The sequence below is a fragment of the Coffea eugenioides genome, chromosome 8 (assembly GCF_003713205.1).
Source record: "Coffea eugenioides isolate CCC68of chromosome 8, Ceug_1.0, whole genome shotgun sequence".
Classification (NCBI taxonomy): Eukaryota; Viridiplantae; Streptophyta; class Magnoliopsida; order Gentianales; family Rubiaceae; genus Coffea; species Coffea eugenioides.
In genome coordinates, this window is record NC_040042.1 from 7,988,647 (window position 1) to 7,999,974 (window position 11,328).

General features: G+C 35.7%; 2 protein-coding genes across 5 annotated transcripts; both read left to right on the forward strand.

Moving 5' to 3' along the window:
• Positions 1-944: 944 nt before the first annotated feature.
• Positions 945-5,422, forward strand: LOC113780992 (poly(A)-specific ribonuclease PARN-like). 3 transcript variants are annotated; one of them, XM_027326808.1, is made up of 8 exons: positions 945-1,461; positions 2,481-2,611; positions 3,083-3,277; positions 3,373-3,485; positions 3,611-3,724; positions 3,885-3,999; positions 4,081-4,296; positions 4,537-5,422. In XM_027326808.1, exons 1-8 carry the CDS (start codon positions 1,112-1,114, stop codon positions 5,187-5,189), a joined length of 1,887 nt encoding a protein of 628 aa, XP_027182609.1. In that variant the 5' UTR covers positions 945-1,111; the 3' UTR covers positions 5,190-5,422. The 3 variants fall into 3 exon arrangements, with proteins under 3 accessions (XP_027182609.1, XP_027182611.1, XP_027182610.1); XM_027326810.1 differs by having other exon boundaries at positions 3,212-3,277; XM_027326809.1 differs by having other exon boundaries at positions 945-1,395.
• A 2,186-nt stretch (positions 5,423-7,608) lies between these two features.
• On the forward strand, positions 7,609-10,132 carry LOC113780927 (secretory carrier-associated membrane protein 4-like). 2 transcript variants are annotated; one of them, XM_027326711.1, is made up of 5 exons: positions 7,609-7,847; positions 9,313-9,426; positions 9,512-9,577; positions 9,816-9,849; positions 9,939-10,132. In XM_027326711.1, the coding sequence occupies exons 1-5, from the start codon at positions 7,785-7,787 to the stop codon at positions 10,115-10,117; spliced, it is 456 nt and encodes a 151-aa protein (XP_027182512.1). In that variant the 5' UTR covers positions 7,609-7,784; the 3' UTR covers positions 10,118-10,132. The 2 variants fall into 2 exon arrangements, with proteins under 2 accessions (XP_027182512.1, XP_027182513.1); XM_027326712.1 differs by having other exon boundaries at positions 9,515-9,577.
• The last annotated feature ends 1,196 nt before the right edge of the window (positions 10,133-11,328 follow it).

The window sequence follows — 11,328 nt, forward strand, 5'->3', positions numbered from 1 at the left end:
TAACAAAATTATCATATATATTATGTTCAGAATAACTTTCATCTATTTAAATATATGACATCCAAAAACATCAAATATTAACTTTAATTATAAAGGTATGAAAAAATAATTTTTTGGAGAAAAAATTAATTCAAAGGTGGTTTATATATATATATATATATATATATATATAGACTCTCATAAATATAAACTAAAATTGTAAAAAATTTGGGGGGCAAAATTTATTTTACACATATATTTACACAAATTAAAATTTTCAAAACTTTGGGGGGCCATGACCCCCATCAGCCCCTCTTGGCTCCGTCATTGATTTCAATAGCACCTTAATTCCAAACTTGTTAGATTGCAAAGGAGAAAACAACTGATTACAAAACGAAGTTTACACACAGTGATTCCACTGAAATACTTCAAAAAGTTCAACAAGTTCACTTTTAAGAAAGATAAGTCTCACTCAACATTTTTTTTTTAGTATGAATTCCACAAAATTCAACAAAGTCAATTAAGCCACCAATAATGGCTTTCGTAATAAATTTTGATTCGTGAAAAGTGTTCACATCTTTGTACAAAGATAACCAAATCGAATGCATAATGTTCGTAAGTATTTCATTTTGAAATCAAATAAAATATGCGATTATAGTCATTTTTATCCATATATCATTCATTTTATAATATAAATTTCTATTATTATTTTAATATCCATCTTCTATGAAAAACATATTGTTCTTGAATGATGTACACGTACACATTTTATTATATTTTGAACTATTGCTAGACAAATCTTAGATTTTAGTTGATACAATTCTTTTTTACCTTTTTTTTTAATTCACCCTCTCTTTTAATCATCTCTCATTTTCCTAAACTCCCCCAGACAACTTTCTCTTATCTCTCCTAAACTCAAGACAGGGTTCAAGTCTTCTTCTTCTTCCAAACAAAAAAAGGGTCAAGTCATACAGGCGTGGTTCGAAATACAGGGACCAGAACCACGCCTTCTAACTGCAGTACTAGTAAGCACCTTCTGAAGAGAAGCCTGAGAAATCCACACAGCATAAACCCCAAACCCCCCAACACTACTCCCCCAAACCCATCCCTGCTCATTTGCAGAAAGCTTTCGATGTTGTTGCAGAGACGCCTTCTCTGCACCCAAGTTCCAAAACGTTCAATCCACCCAACCCACCATCAAAACTCTAATCTCAACAACAAGAAATGGGCGATAAAGCAAGTAACAAAATCCAACTTCGCAGAGGCGTTAGAGGAGATCAAAACCCACATCTTTAATTCTGATTTTATTGCTGTTTCTTTGCAAAAGACTGGTGCTTTTTCATCTCCTTGGCAAAAAGTTTTGCCCTTTGATACTGCTGAGGTTGCTTACCTTAAGGCTAAGTATGCAGCCGAGAGGTATCAGGTCCTTCAGTTTGCTGTTTGCCCTTTTTCTGTTAAATCTTCCAAGATTATTGCTCACCCGTAAGACCCTCCTTGTTTTCTTTATAGCATTTGTAGTTTGATTTTTTCTTTTGGGCAGTTTATTGATTCAGTTTGTTTGTCGCATTTGACAAATTTTGGTAGTTCATACTTGAAAGTGGGGGAGCCAATTTTCAAGATTGTTGGTTGAAATTGATATCTTTCACAAACAAGATTGCATTCAAGATGATTTCATAATGGTATATGGAGTAAACCCTTATAAAAAGTTGGTGTAACTTGGATATTTGTGAAGGTTTCTGCCTATAAAGGGAAACATGTGTAGCTTATCTTTAGAACCATCAATAGCTTGGTCTTTTTGGTGTTGTAGAGCTTTGAGGTTATATTAGGTGCTCTAATGTATCTAATGGTATGGTCGATAGGCATGGTAAAAGGAGTTCATCCTGTTATAAAGACTGTTCTTTATATCCCTACGTTGGGTGTAAATGTTATGGTTTCGATGCTTTGGTCTAGCTCTGATTTCTTGAAGTGGAAAAGTCAAGTGATGTTTGATTAGGTTCGATAATCTTTTTGTCTGAAGGGGATCAAGTGAAGAGGTCATGATCATGTATTAACTAATAGGAAATACTCCAGCCATGCCCAAGTAATCCGAGCAAATGACAATATGACAAAGAAAGCCTCACATAATGCCATGTTTCGTGTGGTTCTTGTCATTCTGATTAATTTGTTTATTGGTGCAAAAGAGAAGGATAGATTGTTTGATTTTACTTATTCTTCTTTTATTTTTTGTGGCTCTCTGTGACATTTAGCTTCCTAATAAGTTCTTATTTAGGTTCAAAATTTTGTCAACTGTGTCTTCTTGAGGATAACTCTTCAGTAAATACAAGCTTGAGCTCTGCTTGCATATCTGCATGAGCATGCCTTCAGCCTATTTCTTTGGTTGCTTGCCAGACTTAGTTGTTGCTTACGGCTAGCCAAAAAATGATAATGTTTGGCCATATAGCTCATAAATCTTGAGACAGTAAAATTACAGTGGTTCATCCAATCTTGGTCACTTGGTGTAGGTACAATTTTCATTTGTTCCCCAGGGATGAGTTAAAAATGGGGATGCCTTCTTACAGCTTTTTCTGTCAATCATCGTACTTAACCGCTATGGCTCGAGAAGGTTTTGATTTTAATGCCTGCATATATGATGGTAAGTAAATTTAGCAGGAATTTTTTTTAGACAATTTAACAGGGACATGATTTATCATTTTTATGTATTTTCCCTCAATGTTTCTTGCTTGCATGGATGGGGCTGAGGGGATATCTGCTGAGATTCCGCCTCCCCCCCTCCCCGGCGCCAACAAAAAAAAAAAAAGATAAATACAACTGTTCATTTAATTTATGCATAGCTATCCACTATGCATACTTTTTTACTTTGAATTTCTGAACTTAACCATAATAATCTTCTGTCTATCAGTAAATTAAAACCAAACTCTCCCCGTCTAGATAACGTTTAACAGCCCCCATCCCTCCTCTGCAAAGAAAATAAACCATGGGTGGAATAGAAGTTCCTAATTCTACCTTCCGAGCTTTTGTTAACATTCTTGTTGTACTAGTTGTGTCTATACTGAGGATCATTCTTGATTGCAAAGTTACTCCTTGGTTCTTTATCTTGGAACAGGCATAACATACTTATCGAGAGCTCAAGAATTAGCTGCAAAAGATAGGACTGGAAACCCATTGCCTAGAAGCTATATGAAACCGTCTCAATCTCCTACAGTATATTCTGTTGCTGATTCTATGTTTGTAGACAGGATTAAATCTCGAATTAAAATCTGGAAAAGTACATGTCAAGATTCAGAAAAGAAGACTGAAGGTGAGCAGTATGTCAGTCATTGCATTTGATGTTTTTCAAAACAATATATTTTGAACTACTTATGTACAAATTTATTGTTTCATCTGCTTTTGCAGATGACTTGATTAGTACTTTGAGAAAAATAGTCTCAGGAGGTGAAGTGTTTGGCTCAAGACCAAGCTTGAGCATAGATATCTGCAGTGAACGTCAAGTGCAGCTTATACTGGAGGTGAATAAGCTTGAACAGATTGAGTTTATGTGTTATTAGGTGCCTAGTTATTCAATCTCTGTTGCAATTAGATGAGTTTATAATATTTGTGCTCATGCTTATTCAATATAGCTTGTGGTCTGCAGATGTTACATGAGTTTACTGATCTTGTGCCATTATTGGTTCCAGCAAAGGGAGGTGGTAGCCAGGCTATTCGGGTTGTTTTGACCAGTTCAAACGAGGACAAAAACGTTTTTGAGGTATCCAGGAAGAGTCAATTGTCACTTCAAGAAAATTTAAGCGTTGCTTGAAGCTTAGTATTATAATAGTCAAGAATCCTAGATCTTCAAGGAGATTTTAGTCCCAAATGGTGTGGTGATGTTCCACCAGCTTTACTGAGTTTTGATTTTCAATTTGCAGAAGGAACTACAACTCATGGAAGAGGAACATAATATGCAGGTTCGTGGGTTCAGGGAGGTTGTCGATTTGATTTCCACTTCTCAGAAGCCAGTCGTAGCCCATAATGCTATCAATGGTTTGTGTCTCTATGTGGTAATGTTTCTTTCATTTCAGCTTCCACTGTTATTTGACACCTTCTTTTGCTGATTTCATGCAGAATTTGCATTTATCCATTCAAAGTTCATAGCTCCATTGCCTTCAACAGTAGATGAATTTAGGAGTTCCTTGTGTTCAGTGTTTTCTCATATAGTTGATGTCAACCATCTTATGAGGGAAATTGGTCCTCTGAATAAAGTAAACAACCTACCTGCAGCAATTTTATATTTGAAAAGAAGGTTCACTAGGCCGCTACACATGGAGATTCCTCAACATAGTGAGTATTCTTTTGGTTTTTGTCACTTATCAAATTTAGTCTGACCGGTAGTGGTTCGCAATGCATATTACTTCTCTGATGCTTGGCCTCTAGAATCGGTCAAGGTATCTGAAATTGCTAAAGGAATCTTCATAATGGATTTTTGTGCTTGCACTTGACCTGGCGCTATTATTTTCTGCATGGCTTGCTGTCATCGCATGGTTTCTACAAATCCTGACTTGTCACATTTTGTTCTTTTAGTTGATGGAGATGAAGTCAGGGTTCATGGGCGTGATGTTCTAAGGATAAGTGAGTTATTTGCCAAGCTCTGTTTAATATTGAGAATTGTTCCAGAATCTCCGGAAGCTGATTATTCCACTTCCTCCTCCACCCTTGAATGCTATGCAAATGTCTTCAATCCTTGCTTCATCAGTTCATCAGATCTTTTAGATGATGATGTAAACATTTCAACTGAAAAAACTAGAAGAATTAGTGTTGCAAATTTGGTGTTCTTGTGGGGATTTAGAGGTATGATGTCAGCTCGCAAGCTGAAGAGCCTGCTTAAAGGTTCTCATGAAGTGTTCTCTGGAGAAATTGATGTTCGACTAGCCGATAGGAATTGTGCAATTGTTGTTTTCTGGGCTCCTGGCTTTGCTGAGAGATTTTTGGAGGTAATGAATTCTGGTGGAACAAACTGCGAGCCTATCAAGGACATGATCTCAGAAGGTCTCAGAGCTGCATGCTATAGAACTTATAAAAGAGTCTGTGAACGCAGTATATGGGAACCTTCTTTGGCAGATGCTCTAGAAAAAGCCTTGGAAGAAGCTTCAGATCTTCCAGAAGCTAACTCAGAAGAAGAGCTACCAGCAATCTGCTGGGACAATGATGAGTTGACCAACCTTGATGACCTTTGAGATGGCCCATATTACAAGACTCGTGGCTATCTAATTCTCAACTGTACTGGACCAGCAAGATATTTTCGTAATTTGGCCTGAAACATGAATGTGGATTAAACTTGAAGTTTCTAAATCAGATGATTGCATGAACTTCAAGGTATAATAAGTCTAAGCAGACCCCTAGGACAGCTTTTTCTCGGACTAGCATGGCATTTGCGATTTTGACTAGGGTTGCAAACGAAACGATCTGCTCGCGAGTGGCTTGAGTTTGAGCTCGACTCGAGTTCGATGTTTAACTCGAGTTAACATTAAGCTCGAGTCGGGCTCAAGCTGATCAAGTCAAACTCGAGTTCGAACTCGAGTTCAAAAATACTAAATTCGTTTTTTAAAAATAAAATAATTATTTTTTTTAAGTTCGATCTCGAGTTTGACGCAAATTTGAGTCGAGTTTGAATCTTATATTTTGAACTTGTCGAGCTCAAACTCGAATCTGAGTTTCATAAACTTAGGTTGAGTTTCAGCTTGATTATGTCAAAGTTTGACTCGTCTCGTCTTGATTTGTCTGCACCTTAGTTTTGACAAGGCTGACAGGATACTTGGAGCCTTCATCTGTAACTTAGCGGTGAATCCACATCTATAGGCCCCCTAGGCTAGGTTGGTGGGGGTGCAATGCTTGCAAAATGAGCTCAAAGAAAGGACCATGAATAGAATCATTTGATGAGCTGAACAACTGTAGATGGAAGAGGGTTCTCTCTTTTACATTTTTTCTTCTCTTTATGTGGTAAATGTATCTGTCATCCTATGGGGTGTTTTTGCACTTGGTTGCCGACAGAAGGCACCTCGCATTTGCATATTAGTTTTGCATTTTACAGTACGTGAAGCTAGGTGACTAATCTAATTGTTTATGGATTAATCTTTCTTGATTGGTGAAATTGAATACTTGCAACTTTTCTTTGTCTTTTTTATTTTTTCCCAAGTCAAACCAGGCTGTAAGTTTAAGCTCATTTTATCCAAGAAATCTGCAACATATTTCCTCTCTCTATACAGACACCAGCTGGCACACCCAAGATCCAAAACAGATGAAAAGGACATTCATGTTTGATAAATTTTGTTTAAATCGACCATGATTCAGTGTTTTTTTACGCAATATATTTATTTTTCAATTATATTATGGAGGAGAAGTTTGATAGATTCGTCCAACCATGACGCAATTTTCTTCCACAACCTGATTGGGTTGTGTTTGGACTACATTTTTCTAGATTTTTTTGTAGAAAAAATACTGTAGCAATTTGATATATATGAGGTAAAAATGTGATTAAAAAATGTGTTCACTGAAAACGTAGTAATTTTTCTTTGGAAAATGGCTGTCCAAACAAGGCCTAAGATGACATAAATTTCTCTCTTTTTTCTTTTCTTTTCTTTTTGTTGGATGACAAATTTAAGGTTGCACTTATCACTTACTAGTTACCACGAAATGTTGGCTACAAAAATAATGTCATTCCAATTATGGAATATGAAAAAGAGTTTTTTTTTGGGGAGGGGGGGGAGGGGAGGAGAAAGAAAGAAAGGAAAAAAAAGAAAAGAAAATAGAGGAGTAACCGACAATAGACGTCATGGTGGGGAGGAAAACAAAAAAGGAAACAAGGGAAATTTTTTGTGTGTGTATTTTTAGGTATTTTAATATATGTATTTCAAAAACTTTGGAGAATTTATTGAGATTTCTGTAGTTATAAGTTTTTCAAAAATTTTTTGGAAGAGATACTCAAATTTGTTTGGATTTTGATTTTCTACAGAAAATTTTTTACGTTTTTCGTAAACATATTTTTCAAATATTTTTTACTTTATATACATTAAATTACTACTATAAGCTTTTTCTACAAATAACAATTCAAAAGTTGATATTGTTTTCATTGTGAAATGTACTCTTAATAATTTTATTTTTTTGGTGGTAGAAGTACAACAACAAAATGGCCGGTCACATTTACGTCGATTGGGAAAAAAAAGGAAAAAAAAAAAAATCACTCATTGACGACACCTCACCGACTTTTCCCTTGAGGAACTCCCTGCTTTCTTACCTGAATTGCTTGCGTCACCTTAACAGTCTTTGGCAATGCTTTACACGTCAGCAACGCAGTAGACATAATCTTCTACGCAACACAAAACAACCCTAACCTCCAATCAACCAATAAAACCACCCACCTCATAGCCTCAGAATGACACATCATTATAAACCCACGTGTCCACAATTAGTCACGAGACACTCTCACAATTGACAGAATCCCATCACACCATAGCAAAACTTCACCGAAAAAGATCACCCACACGGGCCACACCCCGTAATTCAGATCATCTTCCAGGGTTAATAATGTAAATCTACCTCAGTTACATTCTTAGTTGATGCTCCCGCGTTATACACAAGCAAACAGAGAGATGCATCGGATTTGCGTCACTAATCACTCTGAGTAGTTTTAAGTGCTCCGTACTCGCTTCCTCACTCTCTCTCTCTCTACCAATACATATATCTACATTTCCCTTTCTCATTCTGTATAGATTCATTTTCCTGTTTTTTTGTGGTTGATTTTTGCCGGAAATATTTTGAATTCACTTAGGACGATGAATCGGAGTAGCGATCCAAATCCATTTGATGAAGAAGAGCAAGAAGTCAATCCGTTTTCGGTAACCGCCACTGTATTTTTCGGAATTCCAATGTTGCCCTTCTTAGATCTGCCTATTTTTAGAGTTTTTCAATTGTTAAGTATTTCAAATCTGGCCGTGAATTGTGGGATTGTTTTTACTAATTTTGGCTTAGGTTTGGGAATTGGAAAAATTCAGGATGGGGTTGTTGGTGCGGTAATTTTGGAATTGAAATGAAAAATTGATGGGCATTGTTGTCATGGGATTTTGTTTGTTGCAAGGTAGGTGAGGGGTTATTGTGTTGTATATAGTCTGGAATTGGCAGAATTTTCGCGAAATCTGAACCGGTGTTGAAATTTGATTTATGTGGGATTAGTTTAATGCAATGGGGAATGATATGAAAGTGATTTTTCCCCCCCTAAATAATAGGAAGTTGAATTTTGAATGTTCATTTTTGCAATTTATTATTGAGGAATGGTGATGATGGGTAAGTCCATTCCACGGGGAGGGAGCCAAAAAAAAAATTAAAGCAATCTAAAATACATAGGAGTTGAAATAAATGATTTTTGGGATTTTTTTTTTGGCTTTGGGGGGGAGGGGGCTGTTAACTAATAATTTTATAAGATATAAAATAAGAATTAAATTATGTTAGCAACATAAGGTTTCAATTAAATTTGAAAGTATTATTGTTGCTCTTAATTTTTTTATTTGGTATATAATTAATGAATATGCTAAAGTGGGTTTTTGATCATTTTGTTGTTGGATTTGAATGAATGGTCCTGTAATATGTGTGGAGAAGATTTTTATCCTAGTATCTTTTGTGTGGTGGAAATTTTTTGTATTTTTTCCAAATATATATGTATGTATTACGGTATATTTCTATACTGGTGTGATTTATGTGCCATGGTGACATTGAAGTACATTAGGCATCATACTTGGGAAAAACCACCTCTCTTATGCGTAAAAGTTACTTCTCTCGTGACCTGGTCTTGGCATTATATGATAGATTCTTCTGACTGCTAACCAGTATATACAGCAAGAAGTGTTTTGATCCTAGTATCTTTTGTGCAGTAGAACATTTTTTTTTTCCAAAATGGATATATTAAGATATGGTTCTATCTTTCTTATGGCATTTTTTGATATAGTTGTTTCATTTTAAAAACATTTTGTATTTCCAAAATGGATATACTAAGATTGGTTCATTACAAAGTGCCTGTCCTTGTATATTGGGTGATTAAAGCTCAACAAAGTAATATTCTAGCTCTTCCGATTGGAAATTCAGAAACCTTATTCGAGTAAGAAGTGCTCAATAGGGATGTTGTATGCTTCAGAATTGGTCTAATAAAGGTCTTTTGGCTACTGCCATGCTTCGTGTGGTGTGGGAGTTGGAAGGCAATTGAGTATGCAATTAAATTTCTGTTTGTATGCGTGTGATTTTCACTCTTTTACCCATGTACTCAACTGCAATATGTTGTCTTATCATGCCATTTGGTTTTGTTAATTGCAGAAGGGTAATGCTGCTCCTGGATCAAAGTCGCGTGTTCCTCAATTTGTCAGCAATACTCTGGGTTTTGGCCCAAAACATGACGCGACTGTTGATATACCCTTGGACTCAATGAATGTAATGAAGTGAATATATTTTATACAATTTTATCTTCTTTGTCGCTACCAAAAGTCAAGCATTTGCATCATTTGGTTAAATCCGGCAGGATTCAAAGAAAAAACAGAAGGAGCTTGCTGATTGGGAAGCAGATATTAAAAGGAGGGAAAGGGTGCGTTTCTAGTTTATTTAATCATGGCTGTTCTTGGGAAAATATTTTATCAGTGCTGTTTTTCTTTGCCTTTGTTGTACTTGAAAGCTAAACTCAGTCAAGCTTGAAAAAAATTGAGTCAATTTGAGATGATGTTAACTTGGTTAGTAGAATCATTTTAACTATACTTGGTTACTGCTTGTAAACTTGGCATTCAGCATGTTACTTGTGCATGGTACTCATTAGCTTGTCCTTGTAGGATATCAAACGCAGAGAAGATGCTGTTGCCAGTGGTAAGCTGTCTGACAATGGAGTATGATTTATCTGTGTTTCTGTTTTCCATTTACTAAGATTTTGAATTTGTTCCAATGTTCAAATTCAGCTGGTGTCCCCGCTGATGACAGAAATTGGCCTCCCTTTTTTCCTATTATTCATCATGATATAGCCAATGAAATCCCTGTTCATGCTCAGAGGTTGCAGTATTTAGCTTTTGCTAGTTGGTTAGGTATGTTCTTTTTATTGTTTGATAGTTGTTGCACAATGATTTTTTCTGATCTTTGATTGCATGATTTACACTTCTGGTTGGTTTTAATCCTTGTCTAGCCAAATAGGTGGAACACAAAAGTTCTTAAAGTGAAGGAGCATAAATATTGCAGATTTTCTTTTCTATTATTTGGATAAGACAGAAATCAAACAAGTACAATCATGTTGGTTTAAGAAATGTTGTCAAGAGGGGAAGAAAAACAGGATGAGGTGTAAACAAAAGTTATAAATATTGGTTACATCCCTCGACATTTGTTCATAAGATGCTTGGGGAAAAATAACCACTTGCAAGCTCTATGGCAGATCAACAGGCATAGCTTGATATCTCTATTTGTTTTTTTAGTTTATGCTTTTGGTCTTCACTTTCCACAGGAAGGGGAAAAATTGGCTACTTTGTTTTTCATAAAGTTTATGAATCCCTTACTTTTTGAATGTTTAGTTATAGTGTCACTTCAGCTCCAACATGTTCTGATTGCAATTGGTCTATTATGACAATAGCATTTCTTTAGCAATTATACAAATATTTCAGTCTCACATATGAATGCTGTAATTAAGGTCAATACTTTACCCTAAACCAAATTTTATTAAGTAGATGAGTTTGAGTATGGATTTTGAAAACATCTTTCTGCATTATCAGTTGTATTTCTTGTTACTTTGTCATATATTCTAAAACCATGCAGGCTTTGGCAAGGATTTGATTAGCCATGTATTTTGTTGTTTACAGGCAGGCACACAATAAAAGCAAGCACACACACCCAACACATCATGCACACATCACACACACACTCAATTATCTTAGTGGTTTCACATGGATAATGATTTTTTTCCTCCTCCTCCTATTTCTTCATTTTTTTTCCTTTGGTATCTCAAAGGATCTACAGGATTATTAAAACTATTTTGATAATCTTGGAACGGGTAGGAGATTGTGCATGTTTGCTTGGCTGACGTGCTTAGAGTTTCAATTATTCTCCTTTTGTATCAAATCAAATTTACATATATGATTTTTAGAGAATTTTGGTTTGGTGCATGTTGTGGATATTTAGGAAAGAAAGGAGAATACTTTTCAGCGTATAACAATTCCTTTCATTGGTTATCAGTTTCTTGTCTCCGGAAAACCAAGTAAAATGTGGCTTCAGTTTTTGTTTTCCCCTGTAAATGTGATGCATCTTGATATTGATCACCTATTGATATCATGTGATGCCCTTTCCCTGTTCAAGTTCATCACTTTC